This window comes from Mustela nivalis (assembly GCF_964662115.1).
Source record: "Mustela nivalis genome assembly, chromosome: 14".
Classification (NCBI taxonomy): Eukaryota; Metazoa; Chordata; class Mammalia; order Carnivora; family Mustelidae; genus Mustela; species Mustela nivalis.
The window spans coordinates 89552517-89579402 of NC_139033.1; the positions used below are offsets into that span (position 1 = coordinate 89552517).

At 39.7% G+C, this 26886-nt stretch overlaps 1 protein-coding gene across 5 annotated transcripts in view; it reads left to right on the forward strand.

Annotated features, from left to right (window-relative positions):
• Positions 1-26886, forward strand: part of TTC28 (tetratricopeptide repeat domain 28) — a 645085-nt gene that overhangs the window by 209331 nt on the left and 408868 nt on the right. For 2 of the 5 annotated variants that reach the window (XM_082697970.1, XM_082697972.1), the window contains exon 1: positions 6974-11863. The exons of 2 other annotated variants lie outside the window; for them this stretch is intronic. In XM_082697970.1, coding sequence (XP_082554096.1) covers positions 11837-11863 — 27 coding nt within the window. In that variant the 5' untranslated portion in view covers positions 6974-11836. Of the gene's footprint in view, positions 1-6973; positions 11864-22832; positions 22857-26886 lie in introns of those variants that run through there. One more of the 5 variants, XM_082697971.1, reaches the window with a different exon arrangement.

Genomic DNA, 26886 nt, shown 5'->3' on the forward strand with positions numbered 1-26886 from the left:
CAGGTCTGGCTGCGGCTAAGTAGAGGGGAAATATGGCAAGAGATGAGGGTGAAAGGTAGAAGCCAGATCATTTAGGGTCTTGTAGGCCACGGTAAAGGCTTTGTATCTTATTCTTTGTGCAAAGGGAGGCCTTAAGGGATCTGTATTTTTAATCTTATTTTATTTTAATTTATTTAAATAAATTAATTTGTTTTTGGTAGGCTTCACATCCATCATGGAGCCCAGTGTGGGGCTTGAACTCATTCATGACTCTGGGACCAAGACCTGAGCTGAGATCAAGAGGGGACATTTGGGCATCTGGGTGGCTCAGTTGGTTAAGCGACCACCTTTGGCTTAGGTCATGATCCTGGAGTCCCGGGATTGAGTCCTGTATTGGGCTTCCTGCTCCATGGGGAGTCTGCTTCTCCCTCTGACCTTCTCCTCTCTCATGCTCTCTTCACTCTCTCTCTCTCAAATAAATAAATAGAATCTTAAAAAAGAATGGGACATTTAACTATTTTTTTCTCTTTGTGAAAGGTGCCCCCCACTTTAAGATATAAATTTAAGTAATCTCTGCACCAAAGTGGGGCTCAAACTTAAAACCCCAAGATCAAGAGTTGTATGCTCTGCTGACTGAGCCAACCATCCACCACCACCCCCACCCCCGTATGTGCATAATCTGATTTACGATCATTCTAGAGGCACCTGGGTGGCTCATTTGGTTAGGCACCTGCTTTTGGCTCAGGTCAAGATCCCAGGATCCTGGGATCGAGCCCTGTGTGGGGCTCTCCACTCAGCAGGAGTCTGCTTGTGCCTCTGTCCCTCCTCCTGCTTGTGCTGAAAGACCCCCCCCTTGTCGTTAAGTAATTAACTGCTCTTTTGTTGTGTAAAAGTACCCCTCCTCTCCTTGCAATGAAAAGACCCTTCCCCCAGGGTTGAATTCAATGTAACTGCTCTTTTGCCTTTCTGTAACCGCTTGGCTTTTAGGGCATGACACTTGACTCCTGTTTGAACAAGATACCCTCTCCTAATAGCCGGGGCATGGTCATGTAGGCAAGGGGGCTGCATGGTCACATAGGTCACGTAGACAGGATGCCTTTCTGCTGAGTGATGGGGTCAAGCTTCTCCTCTTTGTTTCTTCTTCCCGCCCTTTTTCTTCGCGCATGGGGGTCTTCCAGGGCCAATCCACTAACACCAAGTATGCCTTTTTTCAAATGTTCAAATTGTCAGCCAATCGGCCCTGTCCCATCCGGGACTTGTTTGTACCTGTCTATAAAAATCCTGCACCACCCCAGCCAGGTGTGCTCAGCTAGCAGGAGCTGCTGACCACCCGCAGGCGCCTGCGTAACAATAAAGAACCTCTTGCTGATTGCATCCAGTGGCAGTGTTGGATTCTTGGGTAAGGGGATCCGCGGGTCTTTCAGTGCATTCTCTTTCAAATAAATAAATAAAATCTGGGGCGCCTGGGTGGCTCAGTGGGTTAAACCTCTGCCTTCGGCTCAGGTCATGATCTCAGGGTCCTGGGATCGAGCCCCACATCGGGCTCAGTGGTGAGCCTGCTTCCCTCTCTCTCTCTATCTCTCGCTTTCTCTGCCTCTCTGCCTACTTGTGATCTTTGTCAAGTAAATGAATAAAATCTTTAAAAAAAATAAAAAATAAATAAATAAAATCTTAAAAAAAAAAATCATTCAGGCTACATGGAGAGACCAAATCACAGGAAGCAAAGTGGAAGCTATTATAGTAGTCCAGGTGGTATTAATGGCATAAAGAAGACGTGGTAGAGGTAACACGAAGTGGCAGAATTTGGATAAGAATTTGTAGATAGAAAGTTGAGGACTTGTTAGTTAGATGTTGAGGACAAGTCAAGGAGAGGAATCAAGGTAACTGTAAAGCTTTTGGACTGAGCTCCTGGGTGAATAGAGATGTCATTAATCGAGATAAAATACAAAAAAGGACCAGATTCTTGGGGGGAAAATCAAGAGTGATGTTTAGGTTATATATAAGTCTAAGATGTCTGTTGTACTTCTTAGTGGAAATGTTGAGTTGGCAGTCATTTCTACAAGTCTGGAGCTCAGTAGAGAGAGAGGTATTTGAGGCATAAATATGGGTGCCATCAATTAAGAGATGGTATTTAGAGGCTTATGAGTGGCTCACATCTCTGAGGGAGTAATTATAGGTAGACAAGAGGGCAGAAGACTGGGCCTTAAAATGTTCCACCTTATACATATTGGTTCATGTAAAAGAAACATTTATGTTTCAATATAAACAAAATCAGATGTCTCTGTGAGAGTCAGCCAAGGTTCTTAGTTGCAAGTAACAGAAAATAATTGCAACTGTGTAAATCAGAAGGTACCTGTAGCTTAACCATAAGGGTGCCACAGTAGCCCTGGGTGCCAGAGCTGGAACTGCCATTGATGGAGCTGGATGATGGAGGCCATGATGAGCTCTGCTGGCACTAATGACATGGTAACTGGATGTGGCTGTGGCTACTGCTGGAGTAAATTCTCTTTGTGTGACTATTCCTGTGTCACTTGCTTTACATTCAAAGCTCTGGCAAAGAATTGAACCTAGGTATGGGTCTTCATCCTAGCTACAGGGTGGTGGGGTAGAGAAATCATCTGACCTTTTTGGTTTCAGTCATGAAAGATATTTCCTACATTCATCAAGACTTAGCTAATGGAGAATTACCTAGGTAGCTGAGTCAGTTAAGCGGCCGACTCTTGGTTTCAGCTCTGGTCATGATCTCAGGGTCCTGGGATAGAGCCCTATGTCGGGCTCCCCACTGTCAGGCTTCCCACTCAATGGGGAGTCTGCTTCAGGATTCTTTCTCTCCCTCTGCCCCTCTCCTCACTCTTTCTCTTTTTCTCTCTGAAATTTAAAAAAAAAAAAAAAAAAAAAAAAAAAGACATAGCCAATGGAGAATTTACCCTCAAACAGAATGGGAATACAGATATTGGGCAGTTCAACAAACACCATAAAGAAGTGTCAGTTTTGTGAATGTAATTTATTTGGTTGCTTATAAATTCATAACTATAAAGTTAAATAGGTTATTAGAGGGCCTCCAAATAGACCTTAAGAATATTTCTACTGACTTTCTTTTCTCATAGCCTATTTCCTGTTCTAGGGTTGAAAAGAGATTCCTTTTCCCTATACATATATATATATATACACATATACATATATATATATTTAACCATAGCCAGAGGAATATAGCCTCTTTTGGTTAAAACACACAAATAAGGGATGCCTGGGTGGCTCAGTGGGTTAAAGCCTCTGCCTTCGGCTCAGGTCATGATCCCAGGGTCCTGGGATCAAGCCCCAAATCAGGGTTTCTGCTCAGTGGGGAGCCTGCTTCTCCCCCCACCCCCCGCCTGCCTCTCTGCCTACTTGTGATCTCTGTCTGTCAATAAATAAATAAAATCTTTAAACACACACACACACACACACACACACACACACACACACACACACGAGTCCCAATTTCAAGCATCTTTTTTTTTTTTAAGAAAAACTTATATATGGGGCACCTGGGTGGCTCAGTGGGTTAAAGCCTCTGCCTTCGGCTCGGGTCATGATTCCAGCGTCTTGGGATCGAGCCCCGCATCAGGCTCTCTGCTCGGCAGGGAGCCTGCTTCCTCCTCTCTCTCTGCCTGCCTCTCTGCTTACTTGTGGTCTCTGTCTGTCAAATAAATAAATAAAATCTTTAAAAAAAAAAAAAAAGAAAAGACAAACTTATATATAAACACACACACAATTACTACACTTATACACTCAGGATTTCTTTTGGAAGGTTAATAAGTCCAGGGGTGCATATTCTGGTCCAAATATCTGACCACTTAATTTACTTCAGAGAAATTCTATAAACTTTAGCTGAAGATAACATATGCTAAAATTTCTTCTAGATTGATAAATTATGTAACAACAAAATTACATATGCTCTGTGGCTATGGCTCCCTGATAGAAAGAAGTAATAAGATTATAGCCCTAAATAGTATAGTTTATTGATCATATTTATATGAGAAAATTTGTAACACAGTTATAGTATCCTTATGAAGGAAGATTAACTGCTTGTGAAAGAGATAACAGAGTATTTCCAGGTTAGCATCTGTGTCCTTTAGTAAGTATCATTGGAAAACGAATGCTGGGCTTTTTCATTAAGTGCTAGATTTTGTTGTCTTCCTTCAAAGAGTATTGAACTTTGTTCTGGCAGATAGTTAAGTCACTTGTAGATTAAATATGCTTCTTTCAAGGTTTTTTTTTTTTTTTTTTTAAAGATTTTATTTATTTACTTGACAGAGACCACAAGTAGGCAGAGAGGCAGGCAGAGAGAGAGAGAGGAGGAAGCAGGCTCCCTGTAGAGCAGAGAGCCTGATGTGGGGCTTGATCCCAGGACCCTGACCTGAGCCGAAGGCAGAGGCTTTAACCCACTGAGCCACCCAGGTGCCCCTCAAGGTTTGTTTTTAAGATAATTAAATTACTTATAAATTAAATATGCTTCTTTTTAGGTTTGCTTTTAAGCTTTTTTTTTTTAAGATTTTATTTATTTTACAGACCGAGATCACAAGTAGGTAGAGAGGCAGGCGGAGAGAGAGGAAGGGAAGCAGACTCCCTACTGAGCAGAGAGCCCAATGCAGGGCTCGATCCTAGGACCCTGAGATCATGACCTGAGCTGAAGGCAGAGGCTTAACCCACTGAGCCACCCAGGCACACCTCTGTGTTTCTTTTCTTAAAAGATGATGAAACATTTTGAGATCCTACTCTTTCTGTCCCTTTCGTGTAACAGGTTCTTAGAATCTGTTTGACTTGGGAAATGTCTCTTAAGAAGGCCCCTTTTCTGTTTCTGCTGCTCTAAATCAAGGCCTCTTCTCTCCTATTGAGCTGTTGCAACAGAAACTTATTTGGCCTTCCTATCTTTATGGTTCTCCCATTCTTTCTGTTGCTCACAGTACTTCCAGCATAAAAATCTAATGTGTTTGCCAATATCTTGATTAAAACCCTGTGCCGCTCATCATTATGTTTGAAGTCAGAAGTTACGAACAAGGCTTTAGAATTGGAGTTAAATTTCCTTTTGACCACTTTCTGGCCATGATAATTTGAGAATTTACTTCACCCTTAGGCTTAATTTCCTCTTCTGTAAAATGGGCATGCTAGTAGTTCCTCCCCATGAGGGTGTTAGGAAGAATCAATGAAATAAAATATATAAAATACTTTAACGGACTCAATAAATGATAGGCATTATTGTTAAGATAATATCATTGTAAGATAATATCACTGACAGTCTTCTAACCTTAACTCCATCACACCTTGCCCCACATTAGGTCTAAGATCTATTGGATGACTTACTAATGTGACCCAGATTTCATACTTCCATGTTTTGGCTCATGCTCTGTTTCTTCAATCTGAAACACTCTTCCCCAAACTCTTTCTCTGCTTGTTGAAAGGATACTGTGCCACCTCTCCTGCAAACCTTTCTCATTTACCACAGTCAGAATTAATTGCTCATTATGGCTTCCATAGTCTTAATGAGAGAATATACCATTAGTTAGTCCATTCTTTTAGCACCTAGCTTGCACTAAGAGCTTGGGCTCTGAAGACTCAGACAAATAGTGAGATCAGTAAATGTTAGTTAGTTGCTATCATTGTTGTTATTTTTATTAGTTGTCTACCTGTCTTCTTCTTCAGCCTCCACCAGACTGCTGTCTCCTCAAGGGCAAAAATCATGTGATGCTTTTTTGTCTTCTTCCACACTGTCTAGTACAGTCCCTTGTATATAATGAGTTCGTGAGTCCATGTGTTTTGGATTTAAAGGGTGGGGCTTTTTTTCCCTGACACTGCCTGATAGTGGAAAGAAGTGAGGTGGTTAAGGTTAGGGGGGTCCTTTCTGGATGTTATGGAACAATTCCCTCCTGAGGATTAAGACGATGGTCCTGCATCAGCTTGGCTGTTGGGGCAGAATTCTTACTGTAACAAGTTATATTAGTTTTCTTTCTTTTGCAAAGCAAGGCCTTCATATTCTGAAAGCAACCAATTGTGTGAAATATCACTAATGAGGTAAAAAAATTTTTTATCTCAAATATCCTTCTACTTTTGTCCCTTTATTTCCTAACACCTCTTTAAATACTTGATACTTGAGAATAATTTGGTCTTTAGGAAAATTAATATATTTTCCAAATACTGTTTCACATTGAGTTGAATATTCTACTTATAAACACAATAAATGTAAATAAGTATGAGGCTAGCTTTTTCAGGCATTTACCCTGTGATCAAAGACAGACATATCATTCCTAAAGAAATCTTTTTTTTTTTTTTTTTTAAAGATTTTATTTATTTATTTGACAGAGAGAGATCACAGTAGACAGAGAGGCAGGCAGAGAGAGAGAGAGAGAGAGAGGGAAGCAGGTTCCCTGCTGAGCAGAGAGCCCGATGCGGGACTCGATCCCAGGACCCTGAGATCATGACCTGAGCCGAAGGCAGCGGCTTAACCACTGAGCCACCCAGGCACCCATTCCTAAAGAAATCTTAAGAAAATTTACAACAACGAAAAAAGGTATGTTTTCTTTATTCATTTCCTCTTTCTTGCTTTTGTTAAGATTTGAATAGGCAAGTAGTTATTGAGGAAAATACTATTTTAATAAACTGTTTTACAATATCTGCTTGTAGAGAAGTGATTTGTGAAGTGCTCTGTTAAAAAATAAAGCAATTGTGAAAAATGCCTTTTAGTAGCTGTGGATCTGAGAAACTGTGTTCTTGCTGTTTGATACTGGATCTTTTTGAAATAGCAAGCTAAATTATGACATTTTGAACTGTGTTAGCTTGGTAATTTTATATAAATAATTACTAATGGAGAAAGTATATTGGTATAATAATAATTCTATAAATATTTCAGATATAATTACCAATTCAATTTGGATTGAGCAAAATAAAGACATAAAATAAGTAAGGTGATTTAAGATAGAACTGGTATTTAATGGTCCTCTTTTGAGTGATACCTATTGGATGAAACCTGAAATACTCACCATACAGCAGGGGAAGAAATGCCATACAAATAAGTGAGCCAAAGAAAATACACTGAAATGACTGAAGATGAGTTTAAAATCTCGGATCACTTCAAAGTTTTCGATTGAATCTGTCTTTCCATAGAGACACAAATATAGGGGTACCTGGGTGACACGGTTGGACATCTGGCTTCAGCTTGGGTCATGATCTCAGGGTCCTTGGATTCCTCTGTGGGGCTCTCTGCTCACAGGGGACCCTGCTTCTTCCTCTCCCTCAGCCTCCCCTCCCCCAACTAGAGCACTCCCACACTGTCTTTCAAATAAATTAATAAAATCTTAAAAAAAAAAGAATAAAAAAGGAAAAATATATTTTCTCTGTATTCTTTCCTGATACAGCTCACTGTTCTCAGACCCCTGCTCTCCCCTAGTTTGAGGAACTTTGTCTTTTATAAAGTCCAACATGGTCTGGGTATGGGAGATTACTCTTCAGTCCATAGACCATGCATGGTGGTATGCATATGGATTCACAGATGCCTTCAGAAACCACCCCCTCCCCAGATTAGGAACCATATAGGTCCCTTAATTTGCATATGGGAAAGTGAGGCCTTGAGTGGCCTAAGTCAGCAGTCACAAATGATTCCATGCAGATGGAATTTAGACCTACAGGCATGTTTTGTTTGGCCTGTTAGGATGCTTTAAAATTTTCAAGCAAACAGTTAAATACAGGAGATTTTTAGCTTCTCATGAAAATTTAGAGTTTTTGGCAGTGTTAGACTGATACTCCTGCATGATATCAATTGAGAAAAGTTATGTCTCAGCTACCTCTTTTACATTACTCATGTATCTTCAGCTTTACAATACTCACAGTTCCCTTGTGTCTTATCCCTGTGTGTCACTTACTCATGTCACTTGCCCTGCCCTTCTGAAAATTTTTGTTATACCAGTAAATCAGAGACAGAGTAGAAAATAGAAACTTTTCTCTTCACCCCTAAGCAACTGTAGATTTCTGCTTTCATCACCCAGTCATTGATTTATAAGCCTTGGGCTCTACCCCTTTCATTGCCATTGACTTGCTGTGTGGCATTGAGCAAGTTACTTAACCCCTTGGAAGTTTAGCTTTGATATCTGTCAAACGGTCCTTGTAAGTATATTCATAGTTTACATAGTTTAAAAAAATCTAAAGGTTTATAAAAAATAGCCTTATAATATTAATATTATAAAGTTAATATTTTATTACATATCATAGTGCTTAAAAATGCTGCTTTACCTAAAAAATGAAAAAAACCCCCCACTAATTCAAAGGGATACATGCACCCCTGTGTTTATATAGCAGCATTATTTACAGTAGCCAAATTATGGAAGCAGTCCAAGTGTCCATGGATAGATGAATGGATCAAGATGTGGTATATATCTATATAGCTATAATGGAATATTACTTAGCCATAAAAAAGAATGAAATCTTGCCATTTGCAACAACATGGATGGAGCTAGAGACTATAATACTAAGTGAAATAAGTCAGAGTAAGACAAATACCATATGATTTCACTCGTGTGGAATTTAAGTAACAAAGCAAATGAACAAAGGAAAAAAAGAAAAGAGAGAGACAAGCTAAGAAACAGACTCTTAACTGTAGAGAACAGACTGAGGGTTACCAGAGGGGAGGTAGGTAGGGGGGATGGGTGAAATTGGCATGGGGATTAAGGAGGGCACTTTTCTTGATGAGCACCAGCTGATGTGTATGGAAGTGCTGAATCCCCCTATTGCTCACCCGAAATTAATATAACACTGTATGTTACCTACATTGGAATTAAAATTTTAAAAAATGGAACTAGATGACTGGGAAATTAATAGTAATCTCCAATATACAATTTACATACATGTATTACAATGTAAAAAATAAAATGCTGCTTCACTTATGCCCTTTGCCTACTATGAACACCTTCAGTGCCCTGCGTTCTATAGGATATAGTCCAAATTTCTCTGCCTTATAATGTTCCCTACCATTTGGTTGCGACAGACCTTGCCAAAGTACCTTTTACTTTTATGGAATAGAATTGACTTTGACTCTTTCATCATTCATCCCCTCACCGTTTACAGTGATTTCTTCTCACTTTGGGAACACCTACTGACTATGTAACTCCTTTGTTGCTTAACTGACTGAGGCAATGCCTGCTTGTCTTTTTATAGGTAGATTTTCTGTTTTGTCCTAACTTCTTTGTAATTTCTTGTAGCCTAGGGTCTTCTTAGAACTTTCTGTCCCAAATGTTACTTTGTACCTAGCTAGCACTTAATACATGTTTGTTTCGTGACACCCTGGCCTCAGATGTTAGCAGCAGAAATTTGAAAGTGGTGCCTAAGAAGCGATAGAACATGGTGATAGAGGAATGATAGAGGAATTCCTTAACATAAGGAATGATGTGAAGGTTTTTTATCCTGGAAAAACGGCAGAGCTATGGACAGGTAAAGGAAAGTTGAGAAGAGAAACTGATTTTGGGGTAGATTGCTGAATTTGCTTTGCAATTTACTGAACTTTCCATGCTAGTAGGATATCCAGGTTAAGCTGTGTGGAATCATTTGGATATGTCAGAACATAAATAGAGTGTTGGTGTTATTTACTGGTATTATTATTACTGGTGTTATTTACTGGTATTTACTGTATATAATTTCAAGAGCAGGGACAGCCTCTTACTCATATTTCTAGTGCCTGGAACAAAGGCTGGCAAATTATAGGTGGTTAAGCCATAGGCACTTTGTAGTTTTACTGGAATGAAAGGTAGCTGTGATGCACGTCATGAAAGGGTCATAGGCTCTGGAGTCATGATACTGTGGGTCTGAATACCAGCCCTACCACCTTCCATGTGTTGTGGTCTTGGTTGAGCACCTGACCCCTCTGAATCTCAGCATCCTCATCTGGCACATGAAACAGTAAGACCTTCCTTGCAGGGCTTGAGATAATGAATGTAGGCATAGGTCCTGCCAGATAGTAGTGGTTTATGAAGTAGTACCTATTCATTCAGCTCTAATGGTTAATATTATTACCATAAAAAAGACAGTGCTTTCACCATTGGATTTCAGACACTTTGGCTTGGAAAATATCTCAAAAGTAATGTTTCAGGTACCTGTTTTAGGTATTTTAATAACATTTGTAATCAGGTATAGTTAGTGTTCAATCTGCATAAAATGACCCACATCAACCAATCCTGTCAATGCAGCTAGAACTTGCAGAGTAATAAGTTAAACATTGTTGGAGCCTGGACTCATAGTACATCAGTTACTTATTATTAGGTACATTAGTATTCTGGTAGCTTACACCACCCATTATATTCCCATCTATCAAAATAGCCTCGTGGTGGGATAGGAGTTGATAGACATGTTGGATGACAAATAATAGTGGAATTACATAGTATCTCGTGTTTGGAGAAGTATCTCCAATAAGATGGAATCATTTAAATAAGATGGAATCATTTTACAGAAGACGAATTAAACAATCTCCATAGCAGTAGTTTATAATAATAAAATTAGTGCTAGATTTAGAGAAGCAGAGTTTATTCTTGATTAATTTTTCAAAAATCTTTTAAGATTTCTAAAATCTTTTGTCTTCAGATCACACATTGAGATTTTGTAGCCTTTTGGTCTGGAGTCCCTTTTTTTAAAAAAAATTTATTTATTTATTTGACAGAGAGAAAGAGATCACAAGTAGGCAGAGAGGCAGGCAGGGGGGGGGCAGGCTCCCCGCTGAGCAGGGAGCCCAATGTGGGCTCCATCCCTGGACTCTGGGATCATGACCTGAGCTGAAGGCAGAGGCTTAACCCACTGAGCCACCCAGGTGCCCCATGGAGTCCCTTTTCAATTCCTTTTTTCTCTTCATGTGACTCCCAAATTCAAATACATCTTTTGAAATGGTTTCCTGAATTTGTAGATCTCTCCTGGCTCTGATTCCTTAGGAGTTGTTAGGTGCCTCTCAAACTGTATGCTTACTTTTTGCTTTGGAGCAGATGTCGTGGCACTAAGACCCAGAAGCCGTTTGCTCTGTGTGGCTGGAGCTGGGCAGGCGGTGCTCACAGTGAAGGGAAGGAAGTCATTAGTGCAGACTGAGCTGTGGAGTTGGGTTCTTGCAGGATTTCCTTCCAGCCTTTCCCCACTAAGGTTCTTGGGAATTAAAAAAAAAAAAAAAAAAAAAAAAATCTAAACACACAAACCAAGTTTTCCTATTTACAGTGTTCAGGGAAGGTAGGCATTTCGGGAAGGGCAGATCCTTCTCCCAAGTTAGCCAAGAAGGAAGAAAAAAAAAAAAAACAGCGTAAAGAAGCTCTGATTACAGATCTTTGGAATTTTCTTTGCTAAATTTTACAAACGAGAAATACACCCAGAATTTTGGGAATTGCTCCAGGCTGCGCGTGAGGGTTTGATTGCTTGTCTAATCTTTTTTTTGAGAAGAGGAGAATTCGCCAAAAGGGGTTTGGATGGCAGGAGCCCGGCTCGGTTTCTGCATCAGCTCTCGTCCTGAATCTCTTCTCTGAGGGAGGGTCTCTGCAGCCGGCTTGGAGACCCCCTGCCGCAGGCTCCTTTTGCAGGCGCTGGCTCGGTGGGGGGGCGGGAAAATGCCCCGCTCTCGCTGGAGTACGCTGGTTGCTGCTGGGACTTCCTAGCCCGGTGGGAAGTGTGTTCGTGGTGTGGGGATACTTTTCATTGAACTGAAGGCGAAAAGACTGGACTCTCCTGGGCATTTTCCCTTCGCAGTGAATATGGGAAAGAATTAGGGGGTGGGAGGGAGGCAGCATGACTTGCAGTCGCTGCTGCCCTGCATCTGCCCCCAGCCCCCAGCCAGCATCTTGATGTTCCACGTATCGGCTGTACAAATATGATGAAATGGCAGCCCCGGAAGAAGGTAAGTGTCCTGGAGTGGGGACGGGGCCCTGATGCCCGACACAGGGAAGGGTGACTGGGGGCGGTTGCCCTCGGGTCCCTCCATCCCTTCCGTAGTTCGCTGGGCTGGCCGGACAAGCAGCTCTGTCCCTTTAGGGACTTGGCGCCAGTCCCTTAGGGACGAGTTACTAAATCAAGTCTGCGTCCACTGCCCTCTTAAGTTTTTCCTTCTTCATATGCCTGGACTCTCAGGGGTGACAGCTCAGGAACACCCGTATGCTTTAGAAGCCCCATGAAGCCAGCGACACGGTTAGCTTTGCAGGACCCAGCCAAGTGCTGCCAGAGTCCAAGGACTCGGTGGCGCCCTGTCTCTGGGGGGCCATTTGGGGTTGCACCCCGACACATTCCAGTGTCCCTGCAGGTGGGTGTTGTAGCACCTACTTCCCCAAGGGGTTAATAGGTTGCGAGCCGCTGGCAGCTGCTTCCCAAGGGCCCCGCTGGGGGGCGAGCATCCCCAGCACAACCGCCCAGCAGCTGGTTCCCGGGCAGCCGGGCCTCGGGGCCTCCAGCCCCAGCGCCTGGGGCCGAGCGGGGCCTTCTGCCTGCGGGGCTCCCGGGCAGCCGCGTGGGCCGGCGCGAGTGCGCGCGCCGGCCATTGTGCACGGGTGTGTGTCTGTGCGTGTCCGCGTGCACGGGCGTGTGTGCATCGATCGTGGGGAAGAGGGGGAGGAGGCACATTGCTTTTTGCGAGATTATTTCCTAATATGGCTCCTTTGTTGAGAACTCAAGGAAAAAAAAAATCCAGTGGTTCTATCAAAATAAATTGCTATTGGTCCCAGAAATAACGTTTCTAAATGTGGGACTGGTCCCTACCACAGGACGCTCAGGGAGAAAGACAGCTTTCTTCAAGTTGTTGGCGGCTGAAGGTTTGGCTAGGGCTCCCTTTTGCTAACTTGTCTGACTGGCGCTGCTAGGTGAACCCAGTGGTTCACTGCATAGCAGGACTCTCCCCCCACCCCCCCTTCAAATACCTCATTTGGCTATGGTTTTTATTGACATTCTTCTGAAGGAAAACACAGCGAACTGAATGTGCTATGCTCCTCCCCAGCCTTGACCTGTCTCCGTTAGCAGCTGCCTGGTGTTTTACTTGAACTAGCTAAACTGACTCTTTCTTTGTGGCATGTGTGATACGGTGTTTTACATCAGAGTTGAAATAGGAATCGTGTGTGAAATGATTCTCACATATTGTGCATTTGCTCTGTTGCTAGAGAATCTAACAACCTTTCTTTAGGATAGCCTAAATTGAAAGGTTTTCTTTGATATCTAATTAATACAGTTTTGATCTCTGACACTAAGTCATTTCTTACCTCATTCTGAAGTCCGAATCCCTTTTATATTTGTTCTCATCATAGAGCTTCTTTCGGTGAGATTGGTTTGATTTGCTTTAGTTAAGAGATCCCCCCTCCAATCCCCAGCAAAAATTAGGAGTCGCATTAAGGAAAACCATAGAAGGAACTGTGTAATTAAGCAATTTAAATAGATACTGTGTATTCCTAAAGTGCTCCCCCCTTTCTTCTAGGTTTGTAAATTGCATATTTATGGGTACTTTTAAGATGTCTGCAAACTATACATTCATAAATGTCTGTTTTTTCTATTTTACCCAATATGCAGTAACTCATGTAGTTATGTCTGTGGAAACCCCTCTGGGTACTGGTATTGCTTGAACCACGGAAGTATTATTCTTGGCAGTCAGGTGGATTTCTGGACTCTGGAAGATTCTGTTTCAAGTGTTAGGATTCACTCTGCAGTATTTACTCACTCTGTGATGCTTAAATTGCTATACCAGAAGGTTGTGTTTATTCACTGTATTCATAATCCCAAACTGTCATGTTATAAAGATCCAGATAGAATTTTTCATAGTTCGTGGAAGATTAAAAAATAAGCTGAGCCATCAAATACTGTATGATTATTTGGTGGTGGCTTGAGAACAATTCTTGCTTCTTCTACATTGGAAATGGAAGCTCCCTTGGATGATACTCAGTGTTCAAAACCGGTCGGGCACCAGTAAGTCTTTACAAAGATTAGGTTTATTTTCTTATTCTTGAGAGAATACGCTCATGACCGGATCATTGCCATCGTTTCTGGCTGGGTCTGGCTGGGTCTGCTAACACATTTGTAGTGGAACAGTCACATGCCATGTGTTTTGCCAAACTGTTTCATAAAAAGCATTTACACTACAGATGAAAAGTGATGCTGCATTGATGGGATTTTAACAAAGCTAGGAAGAACATCTATAGAATGCTGGCTGCCCCAGGTAGCATTTGCCTGTAGCTGGGCTTTATGACTAGGATTGCTTGGTAACTTGCTGTCACGGGGTCCTGTCAGCCACCAGTGCTGGCTTTTATAAAATCTGGGCTAACTATAAGAGAATGACCATAGGTTCTAGGTTTCTTCGTTTCTGAGCATGCAGCTGGGGTACAGCTTCTTAGTCCTCTTTGCTTACTTGCTGAGTTAAACTAAATACTAAAATTCAAGATGTGCACTCTGAAGTATTCAGTCAAGGTCCCCTAACTTTTTCGCAAAGAAACCACCACAACATGATTAATCACTTTCCACCTTAGAATTAGTGAGGAGTTTAGGACCCAGTCTTCCCAATCCTCCCACCAAGAGCTCTGTAATTGCCCTAGAAGGTAAGATTGGGTGCAGTCGCATCATGGTAAGAATGGCATTTAATATCATGCATTGTTAAAGCTACCATTTTTAAAGCACCTGTGCTGTGCTAGTAGGCATCTCTGCTTGTTCTATATACATTCATTTAACTCATATCCAGGGAGATGGTAGGTGTTACAGTTGCATTTTACAGATAAGGAAACAGGTTTAGAGAGGTGATGTGACTTACCTAGAGTCACACAGTGTGGCAGGGAGAGAGCTAGGATTGGACCAGCCCTTGTTTACCTCAAGATGCATGTTTTTCACCATTGTACTTGGGAATCTATCCAAGAAAGGTAAAGCCTGACTGCTGAGGCGATCTCAAAATATAAGGTCTGCCATAGTTTTGCTCCTGCATTTCTGGATACTGGCACCAAGATTTTCTTCTTCCCTCTCCTTCTTGAAGAAACATGATCATTTTATCTATCTTTAAATTCTTGGAGCATTTAGAATCTATGTTCTTTTAGGCTGTCTTTTGGGTTGTTAGCAACCTTTTAAAAAAAATCTCTTTATGTATGTATCTAATCTCTCAACTATACTTCAGGCTCCTTGAGTTCAGCAACCATTTTCATGGTTTTTTGTTTTTGTTTTTGTTTTTTTGGTGCCAAGGATAATATAGTTGCTCAGTAAGTTTTTTTTAGAAGAGAGAAAGAGGGAATCTTAAGCAGGCTCCATGGCCAGCACAAAGCCCTATATGGGGCTTGATCTCAGAACTCTGAGATCATGACCTGAGCCAAAATTAAGAGTTGGACCCCCAACTGACTCAGCCACCTGAGCACCCCTCTCAATCAGTATTTGGTATAAAAGTAAATAAGAACTATTACTTTGTAAAATTTGTATTTTTAGACTTTCATATTCTAAGAAGTAGTCAGAAGTTTAAATGTAAAAAAAATTCAAAAATTTCAGTTGACTCATAGATATTATACTGTGGTGGATTATTAAAGAGCTCCAGATTATATTGGCACTGAATTCTGGTCTTTTGTAGAGAATATTAGGAAGGGGACAGTCCTACTTTCCACAAGATGTCTATGGCAGTCATTGTTAAGGCACACTACCAGAATCCATGGACCAGACTCCTGATTCAGGGTCACTATCCTTTTATTAATGTAACCTTATTGGCCTGGCAAAATATACTTTCCCCTGTTTACACATTAAGAAGCTATCATGTAGCACATTATTTTTATCTTGTCTTGCAGAAATGATAGTAATTAAAATGCTTATCTCATAGAAACATGTTTGTTTACAATTCTGAAGTATGCTCTTTAAAATCCAAGGATTAGTATCAGATAACATTGTGTAAATAAGACTGCAGTCAAAACCTGAGCAAAGCTGCTGCTGATTGGATTTTTTTCATTGCTTATCTAATGTTATTTTACTGTTCACACATAATAAAAGATCATTAATAGGAATATGCCATATAAGCTACATTAATTATGTCATTTGAGAATCATATGATGTATTTATCTTGTTATACTTGTCACATTAATATAACATGAATCTAGCTTCTTAAGTGACTTCTCTGATGGAGCTTCATTTAAAGAACTTGTTTGGAAGATCACTTGTAAGGATTCCATCCTGTAACTTTGTGTCTTGAAAAAAGAATGTTAAAAAAAAAAAGAGTATATTTCAAATCCCTATACTTTCTCTATGGCACAGTATTTTGTTTCTGGATTAGAAAGCTAAGTCTAAATTTTAACTTCACTAAATTATGTACTTATCTGCCTGAATGCTATACTATGCTAGTTATTATTGATACTATTAATTTTGGACCACAGCTTCTATTAATAGTATAAAATTTGACAAAAAAATAATCAGACATTGTGGACAAAAGTAATTATAAAGAGAAGTCTCACAAATTTCATGATAAAGGTCTTTCTGCAAATCCGTTCTCTATACTATTCCCAGATCAGTGCAACCTAGGGACCCAGGTTTTAGTTCTGGCACTTCCCATGCCTTGTGTCCTTGGGCATGTCATTTAATCTTTCACATCTGACTCCCCACTGTTACAGGTTAGCACCTCATTATCACTTGCTGGATCTATTGCAAATGGCATCCTAATGATTCTCCTTTTTCTGGCCTCCTTTTCCCCTGTTTTTTTTCTTCTTACTCCTTTTAGAGTAATTGTTAACCCTCTCCCCTCAATCTGTTCACATTATTCACCTCCTTCAAATCCTGCTGTGTCTCTCCGTTGTCTCATAGAGGTCTTCAAAGTAGGTAAGCACACCTTGGGTTAGGGCCTGTGCAAGAAAATGACTGGGATATGGGGAAAATATGAGAACGTCTGTTTTAATGTATTTTTTAATTTGAAAGAATAAGAAATAAATTAACTTTTTCTGATCTTTCAGTATGGCTTGCCATTCGTGCCCTCATTTGTTCACAGGCCAACAGGGATTTGCAGTGGTGCCCACTCATTGTTCATGTCAATCATTTGTTCACCTTCAGTGTGCTGTGGGGTACTCTAGTTTCCATCATAAAAGATCTTGCCTTAGGTGGTTGGTTTTATTAGAAGAAGAAAAAAGAAAAATGTGGTGTAGATTGTATAGTGATGAAGAGATGGGCTCTGCAGCTAGACTGCCTGTGTTTGAATTCTAGCTCAGCTGGCTTAGTAACTGTATAGCCATTACTTACCTTTTCTGTGCTTCTCATGTCCGCTCTACTGAAAGGTGAATGGCACCTAGCTCTTCGTGTGGCTTAGAGGATACAATGTAAATGTGTACAAGGAGTGCACATAATGGGTACACATAAAATGTGCTTACCAGGTTTTTCCTGTGAGTGTGACTCTATCCTACAGTGAAGCTGGCCGTGGCTCATCAGGCGCCTGTGCTTTTGCATTTACTCTTTCCTTGGCCTAGAGTACCTTTTCCTTGTCCTCTCCTTAACTTGCCTTCCTTTTGCCACTGGTCCTACCCTTAAGAGCTAACTCAGTCTTCTTCTCCTTAGTGAATCCTTCTATCATTGCTGTGCATAGTTAGCCACACCCTCCTTTGACTATACTTGTATGGGCTACAGTCATAGCCCTGTACTATAACTGTCAGTGTGTCTGTCTCTACCTGTGTAAGTTTTCGAAGGCATAGGCACAGAGTAGGAATTGAATGAGTGAATCTTTGAAAAAATGTAATGTGTTTATTGGACAAGATGGTCAACGATCTTCTTCTTCTTCTTCTTTTAAGATTTTAAATATTTTTTTTTGACACAGAGAGAGAGATCACAAGTAGGCAGAAAGGCAGACAGAGAGAGAGGGGGAAGCAGGCTCCCTGCTGAGCAGAGGCTCTGATGCTGCTCTTGATCCCAGGACCCTGAGACCCCATGACCTGAGCCGAAGGCAGAGGCTTAACGCACTGAGCTACCGAGGCGCCCCTGGTCAATGATCTTCAGCCAGTTGGCAAGATTCTTCGACTTGCCAGTTACTGGAGATGCCCAACTTGCAAGTTTATCTCTACCCATTTCTCACCCTCTTAGAACACCATATGGACTATGAGTGAGGGTGATTTGTTAAAGGGGTATTCTTAACTATGCACCTATTAAAAATAAAGTCCAAGTGATGAGGTAGTGTTGCACAATATTGTGAATGTACTGAGTGTAGTGGTATCGTATAGTTTAAAATGGTTAATTTTGTATTATATGAACTTCCCCTCGATTGAGAAAAAAGGGGGGGGACTAGCAGTTATTTGTAACACATCAGTACAGCAACACCAAGGTTGTAAAACCCCTGGAGTAAATCTTTGCTTCCTTTAACCTGAAATATTTTTGATTCTGTAAGATTGGTAAGGAATGGTCATCTATAGAAAACTACTTCCAGGAACATTCGAGAAGCTGGGAATGGTTGATAGACTTGATAAGAAGTGAAGGAAGTCAGCAATGAGAAAATCTGATTTGGCACCTTTAGTGTTCAGGAGCTAGCCAGTAAACATTGCTGGTGTGAGAGGCTATAGTTTAATTGGCCCAACCTCAAAAAAGGGCGCCAGCAGCCACCTTCATTTTGCCAGTCAGTTACAGTGATGACATGCTGTGGAAAACACTGTGGAAGCAAGAAAAAACCTGAAGTTGTGGCCGGCTCTGTCAGCTTTTGCTTCCACAGTGAATTCATTAAAATATTAATAACAATGTATGTCTCAGCTTTAAAATTTGCTTTTATTGATATGTTAAAACCCTGTAGTGTTTTTGAAAGCTATAAAAATTATATCATTTAACTGACATTTTCAGGATTTACATGAATCTTTTGTCCTGAACTTTCTTGTTAGTGCCCCCTTCCCTTTTTGTTTTTTGTAGCTAAAAGGAGTATTCTCATTTGATTGAGTCCTTTGTTATTTATTGTGTTAGAATGTTGTCTTCATTGTTTTGAGTAGTCTGTGCTTTTAGCATATATTTTAAGAAAAACCAGAAAATTGTGTCCTTTGGCTTATATCTTCTTTGTAATAAATTTAGCATTCTAGAAAATGTACACGAAATTGGCTTGATGGCAATTGTCAAAGTTGCCCATCAGCTTTTTGCTGGTAGATGTCTCTTAGTTTGGACTTTCATTTTTTATTTTTTAAAGATTTTTATTTGTTTATCTATTTGACAGAGAGAGAGAGAGAGAGGTCACAAGTAGGCAGAGAGGCAGGCAGAGAGAGAGGGTGAAACAGTCTCCCCACTGAGAAGAGAGTCCTATGCGGGGCTCGATCCCAGGACCCTGAGATCATGACCTGAGCCGAAGGCAGAGGCTTAACCCACTGAGCCACCCAGGCGCTCCTCAGTTTGGATTTTTAAAGGACTGAAATAAATTTCTCTAGCTTATTTCTGATTATGTAAGTAAATGTCCATTCATGAATGCACCCATATTTCTAGCATTATTTAATTGTGGGCTTTAATATTTTGGATTTCTATCATGTCAGGGACTGAGACTTGTAGATGCACAGATTTTGAGGCAATTCTGTTAGAGAGCAGTTAACATTTAGAATAGGGTCAAAGTAGAATTGGGAGCCTAGAGGTCATTGTGGGGACTCACTGTGTTTGGGTATGTACTCTCTCGACATGCAATATACATACACTTGAACCTAGAAAGATAATAGCTGGGGGTAAGGAAGGAAGAAACTCATAAGGAAACTTGGTTGCACACTCTGGGATAACTTTGTTGTATCCCATATTGTCATACCAACACTGACTAGATTAGATAATGGGTTTCTTTTCCATTGACAAATGATTTTTTATTTTAGTTTGTCCAATGTGTGTGTTTGTTTTAAGGAAAATCAAAATACAACATTTTGAATCTGAAAACAGACCAAATGCCAACTTGTTTTATGTAACCAAAAACTGTGAGTGTCCATTATATTTATCTGGATCACTACTTCACTTCTCTGACAATCAGTTGTTAAGCATATTTTATATTTTTAACATTTATAAATGAGCACAGCAAGTATACATGCACACATTTCAGGATTACGCTCAGTTGTGGTATCTGTGAAAAACTATAGTGTTTAAGCCCAGACTTAGGAGATCTTTTTGGAGTTGTGTTTGTGGAATTGAGATTATCAGGCATAAATAAGATTGTTGTTTTTGAAGAGTAGAGAGAAGATGTCATAATGAGTGATCGTGGACTCATATTCATTTTTATTGAGTTTTGGGTCTTCATTACTTTAATAAATAGTTTTTTTCCAATAGAGGGTGGGCTTGAGAAAGAATAGATAAAATGCAAACCACTTTGTTTTACTGTTAATTTTGGTAAAGATTTTAGGTTGAACTGTGTGAAATTGCTGATGTTTGATCATCTTTTACCTAAAGAAATGGAAATTTAGTATGGTTCAATTAATACTTGGGGGTTAGGAATGGTGCTGATAAATATTGAAATTAATACTAAAATGTGTTTGGGGGATTAATTATGAATTAATTTCAAAGTCACTACGGTTCCCATGAAAAATTGCTACAGTAATATTTAATTTGTCTATGGTGTTCTTGTGAATTTCTTGTTAACTCAAACTTAATTCATTAACTGCCAGCCATTGTTAAATTTCAATCATTTTTTGATGTGAAATTTTCTAAAATATGTTAACACATTTTCTGCCTTCTTAAACAGAAGGTACTAAGTGTGATTTAAACTTCTCTTGGTTACTTAGGATATTAATCACAGACATGAATTATTCTACTTTGCTATAATATAGCAATACTACTGAAGCTTTTAAGGAGTATAGAATTATTTGCTCCTATACTGAATTACCCGAGTGCTCTTTGTTTCTTTTAAAATACTTTTATATCTTCTTTGTACAGTGTTTTTCTTTCTTTCTATGTTGCCCAAAGTAATGCTGCTGTCATGTGCCTACCTCTTGCAGTTCTGTTGTGTGTATCTGTTTCCTGTCTGTGGTGGTTAGGAAACCCAGCTAACTGAGTCTTACTGTGATTAAGATGAAAGTAAGTACTGTGAATGAAGGTTTCTCTTATGAGCGTGTGAACTTTATAGAGTATGAACCGTGGCTTTCTATTTTGTTGGCATAGAGGTTTTTTGTTTTTTGTTTTCAGACTTTCTGGCTTTAGGCTGTGTTTTAAATAGTTGAGGTGGTTAAATCAGTGACCTTTTGATAAGTGAGGTATTTATTATGCTGTTGATGACCGAGAGTTAGATATATTTGAGGATGCACGGCCAAAGGAATTGAAAACATTTGAGTAATTTGATAAATAACACTATAGTTTTCTCGTCTCTGTCTTTGCTTTGGTATATCTGGCTTGGTATTTTAAAAAATAGCTTGTTCAAATATATACACACAGTAAAAGACTACGGCAGAAGAAACTAATAGCAGTGGCTCATATGAAGGTAGAATTGCATATCCTTAGGGAGTGTATGTGATTGCCTTTGAGAAGAAATGACCAAAGAATGTGGGATTTATTTTAATATTAATTAGTTACATATTAATTGATATAAATATTATTTTTATAGTGACACAAACATTACTTATTTTAAACAACTTCTTTGGCTTTAGCTTAGGCTCTTGCTAGACAGTATTTATGATACTGAGACTAAGACATTTTTAGAAATGAAAGCACCTTAAGGGGCACTTAGATTACAGATTAGGAAGCAGAGCACCAACTGAAAGGGTAAACTGGCCCCCTCAGAATCATGTAGCTATTCTGAGGCTGGCTTAAATCTGGGTATTCCAAGGAGAGACCATATCTACTGGAGTGTATTGCTTCTACTTCTCTAGTAATTTGGAATAGGGTTGGTCTTGTTTGTAAGAAAAAAAAAAAGAAACCACTTACATGGATGGTATAGTTCAAAGACACAAGAAATCTTTTGCTTTCAGATACCTCTTCTGTGACTTATTTTCCTAAGATTGTCCTTTGTGCTCATGCTTTAAAAAGCTAGAGTAAAATGCAAATATGATAGTAGCATTTGTTTGCTGTTTAATAGCTTTTTAAAAAATACTTTATTTGTCAGAGAGAGAGAGAGACAGAGAGAGAGCACAAGCAGGGGGAGAGGCAGACAGAGGGAGTAGACTCCCTGCTGAGTAAGGAGCCCGATGTGGGACTCGATCCCAGGACCCTGGGATCATGACCTGAGCTGAAGGCAGCTGCTTAACCAACTAAGCCACCCATGCATCCTGCAATTTGTTAGTTTTGCTGTTGCTTAGTAAGACATTCAGGAATGGTATAAAGACCTTTAAAAAAAAAATGTTACATTAGTCACCACACAGTACTTCATTAGTTTTTGATGTAGTGTTCCATGATTCATTGTTTGCATATAACATCCAGTGCTCGTTGCAAAATGTGTTCTCCTTATTACCCATCACCAGGCTCACCCATGCTTCCATTCCCCTCCCCTGAAATATGTATAAATACCCTCTTGTCATAGCTGGTAGGGAGAGATTCTTGAGTCACGAGGACCTTCCTTAGTCACTGAGAGGCCTGCGTTGTGGTGGAGGATGGGGTCACTTTGATGGGGACCATGTGTAGCCAAGAAGCAGCATTAAGGGGGCTAGGAGTTCTGAAACACTGACTCCATCTTTGGCCCTCCATCTTATTCCTGCCAGTGCAATGACCTGCCTCATTGCTCCCTGTTCAAGGCCCCTGGAAGTTCATGTATGCCTTGACTGGAATGTAGGAAGGCTTGTTCAGATCTTCTTTTAAAGTGGCACACAGAGACTCCACTTTAGACAACTAGTAGAGGTCCTCTGGTGAATAGATGTGCCACTTGAGATAACTCCCCTGGGATTTTACCTCTGTGCCCTAGCTTTATAAAAGCTATGGCTTAAGGTCTGAACAGGGCAGGGAATGCGGTGGAGGCTGGGGCAGAGAATGGTTGTCTACCACCTGGATCATCCATCTGCCAGATGCCCCCTGTCAGTAAGTTGCCCTGAGTAAAACTCTTTCTACACCTATGGGGTGGTTTGCTTTGGTTTTTGGTCTTAAAGTGCCTTCTTGGTCTGGAGAATATTGACCCTCCTCCTCCTCCTTCTAACAAGGAGTCTGTGATTTAGGAGGACAGTTGAGAGTGAAAATAGAGGATATTGGCCACAAACTTCACATACTTCATAATTTCAAGGGAGGGCCAGTTCTAGGTCAGAGTAGTGGATACAAAAGGACCAAGAGTAAGGGAAGAAAAATTAATGAGTATTATCAATAAAGATCAAATAATGTCTCAGAAAAGTAAATGGTCTATGTAGGTTTATACAAATATGAAATAGACCTCACTGGTAAGTAAATCATATCAGGATGTACTTGTCTCTGTTCTAATTATTTCTGATGACAGCTATGATTCTTGAGAAATTTTAATGAAACATATAAATGCTATCCCTTTTATGGTGGTCACGAAACAATTTAGAAGAACTGGGTTATTATGGAAACCAGTGTATTCAGTAAATAAGTGTAACTGTGGGTAAATTGTCTGTGTTAATTTGAACAGAACTGTTTTATTTTTTAAAGTGGATACATAACAGATCTTTGCATTGCATTGTACAGACTTAAGAATGAACAAGAATGTAAAATTCCTAAAGCTAATTTTTAAATTATACATTTATATAATTTAAATTATAAATCTGTAGACTATTCTGCTGACAGAAGATTAAAAGAGGATAAAAATGTGGAGAAAGTAACTCAATTTCTTCATCTCTGAAAAATTTAAACAGAAAAATTCTAACTTTAAGAGATACCAGTTAAGGGGCACCTGGGTGGTGCAGTGAGTTTAGCCTCTGCCTTTGGCTCAGGTCATGATCCCAAGGTCCTGGGATAGAGCCCAGCATCGGGCTCTCTGATCAGCAGGGAGCCTGCTGCCCCCGCCCCCCACCTGCCTCTCTGCCTCTCTCTGTCATCTAAATAAATAAATAAAATCTTAAAAAAAAAAAAAAGAGATACCAGTTAAAGGAAGGAAGGATCTTCAGTTATAGGTCATTGACTATGTTATTACATAAGCAACACTTATATTGCTTATCAGGAAAGATTAATTGGCACAAAGTTTATATAATCTCATCATGAATGAGTTTTAAACACTGATATAAAAATGTACAAAATTTGGGTAAGTAGGACCAGATAGTTGTTCAGTGTTTAAAATGTTTAGAATTTCTTAATGGATTCTGTAGCCATTTCAGAGATTGTTTCAATGATATATACTTTCATTTAATTTTTTTTTTTAAAGATTTTTATCTATTTATTTGACAGAGATCACACATAGGCAAAAACAGGCAGAGAGGGGGTAGGAAGCAGGCTCCCTGCTGCACAGAGAGCCCAGTGCAGGGCTTGATCCCAGGACCCTGGGATCATGACGCAAGCTGAAGGCAGAGGCTTAGCCCACTGAGCCACCCAGGCGCCCCAGTGATATATGCTCATCATTTGAAAGATAAGAGTAATTTTAAAGCCCAAATTTCTTTTAAATGATCTAAGTGATTAAGCATTTACTAAAGCTGTTGGAGATGCAGATATAAATAAAATACATTTTCTGTGGAAGGAAGGGTGAGGCCAGTGCAAAAATACCTGAACTGTGGAGCGGTGTGTGTTTAGTAATTACCAGCGAGAGTCCATAAAAAGAGATGTCACAGCTGAGTTGGTAAAAGAAGGGGAAGGATTTGGAGTTTGGGATAGAAGTTCATAGACCAAGAGAGTCTGCCTGGTAGAGTGGCATTTCACCTAGACTTGGTGGGCTGATTTTTCCCAGATGGAGATGAGGAGGCCATTTCAGGCAGTGAGAATAACGGAGGGAAAGGCAAACTCTGAGCATGTTTTTACAACATGGTGAGGAATCCTAGTTTGGCTGGAGGTTAAGCTTCAAATGCCAGCTGAAATCCGGACAGTAATTGGCCCCAAAGATGGTGAAATTAAGTTTTCACATGCTTATTCTCCTCCTAATGCTTGGTGAGTAACTGATTTTTCTCACACGTTCTTATTAAAGGAAAATGAAAAACTGAGTAGGTTGCAAGTGATGGGATTTTATTTGACTCTGCAAGGATTTTTATAAATACTACAGCAGCTGTTTATATGTTTTTCATGATTGCCCTATGCATATCAGAATGATTCTCTTCATTGTTTCTGCATAAGTCCACATTTGACTCAACTTTATCTTTGAATGTTTGCCATTCTCATTTTGTTTGTACTCCCTTGAGTAGTGTTAGTTACCTGATGATAGGAATATCATAAATTTGGAATTCCAAGCACTTCCAACTTCAGAATGTCATCTCTTTACTACACATATTATGTAGTACTGTTAAACAATCAGTTTGAGGTCTGTAGCACAATTCACAAAGCAACAGATCTCTCCTGTATTTCCAAATAAAGTCCTTGAAGGGAATATTTGCAGAATGTGCTATGGTGGTAAATTTAGAGAGTACAAGATAATTACTTGTAATTATGGCAATTTCTGTAAGGGAAATCATCTTAATTTGTTCCTACTAAGAAATAGAATTGCTCTACTCATAGCATTTGAATCTTTTTAGGAGATTAATGCTGTGTGCCTTCATTACTTTGAATGGACATTACAGCTTTTCACTGCATCTGAAATTACCCCTTTAATTCACGCTTCTGTGTGAATTTCTGTTAAATGCAGCCTTCACTTTTAAAAAATCATATTCCAGAGCTCTTGTTGGAGAGAACTTACAAGTCCATCCTAAGCAAATTTTGAAAGAATAGTAGTACATCTCTACCAGGAGAATAAACTCCCAAAGAAGCCATAGTTTGGATGGTGAAAAGAGTCTTTAACTTGTGCTTAGAGCATTCACCTGTCATGTTATTCCCTGAAGATTTTAAAATTTAGATGGCCTTTAGGCTGATGGGTAATTACTATGGCTTAAAAGGAATGCTGTGTCTCGGCATTTTTAAGAAGACGGCATTCTGACTACTTTTTATTTTTAAGTATTTAATTATACTGTCTGGAAAGGTAACTTGTATGTAGTTAAGACAAAATTGGAGTGGGAAGAATGGGTTTATACTAGAATATAATTAATTGGAAAGAAGATTGAAACAAATGATGGACATATGTCTCCACAGGTGACAAAAGTACTAAGTATGGAAAGCTAACTCATTGTTAGGCTGAGATTGTCTACAAAAATAAGTGGTTTCAGTTTTCAGAGCTGGTAGAGTGGCTTAAACAATTCTGAGTTTTCAATTAGCACCTATTTCTTCACATTATACAGGAATTCTTTTGGCTGCATGGAGTTGAGACTGGGGACTTGGTGTTAAAATTTCTGTCTCCCCCGATGTCAGGTACAATACTTAGTAATCAGAAGTCATGCTCGAGTATAGCAGCTTGTAAGCTTGTAGGTAGGATCAGGCAGAGCTCGAGAGAGGCAAAAGCTACAAGTTGTTCTTTGATTTTGAAATGTCCTGCCCTTTCTACTAAGAACTAAGCTTGTAGTCAAACTTGGGTTAACTGATTGAATAATTATTTCAATATGCATTTGTTGAGGACCCATTATGTGTCAGATGCTGACTATTTATTTCATAACGAGGAGGAAAAATGAGTAATGCTTAATGGTAACTCCGTTATCTCAAAATTTGGGATAGTTCAGTTTATCCTTATGAATGTTTGCTCCGTAAGTTAGTAATTACTGAATTTGAGAGAACCAACTAATTTACTAACTATAAGCACTCTAATAATTTATGAAGTGTTAGACATTGGGAGTACAGATACAGATATAACATGATCCCCATTCTCAAGAAGCTTACAGTCTAGACAGGAAGTCAGAAGAGAAAATAAATTATTGCAATACAATGTGATAACAACAGTACCACATATGGGGTGCTATGGGAACATTGAAAAGCTGGAGAAAGGAGGAGGAGGAGGTGAGGTGAGCTAAGCATTGAACTATGTATGGAAGTTGTCTAGGTTAATAACTGGTGTGTATTTCTAGAATAAAGACTTCCTTAACATTTATTCTTTCATTT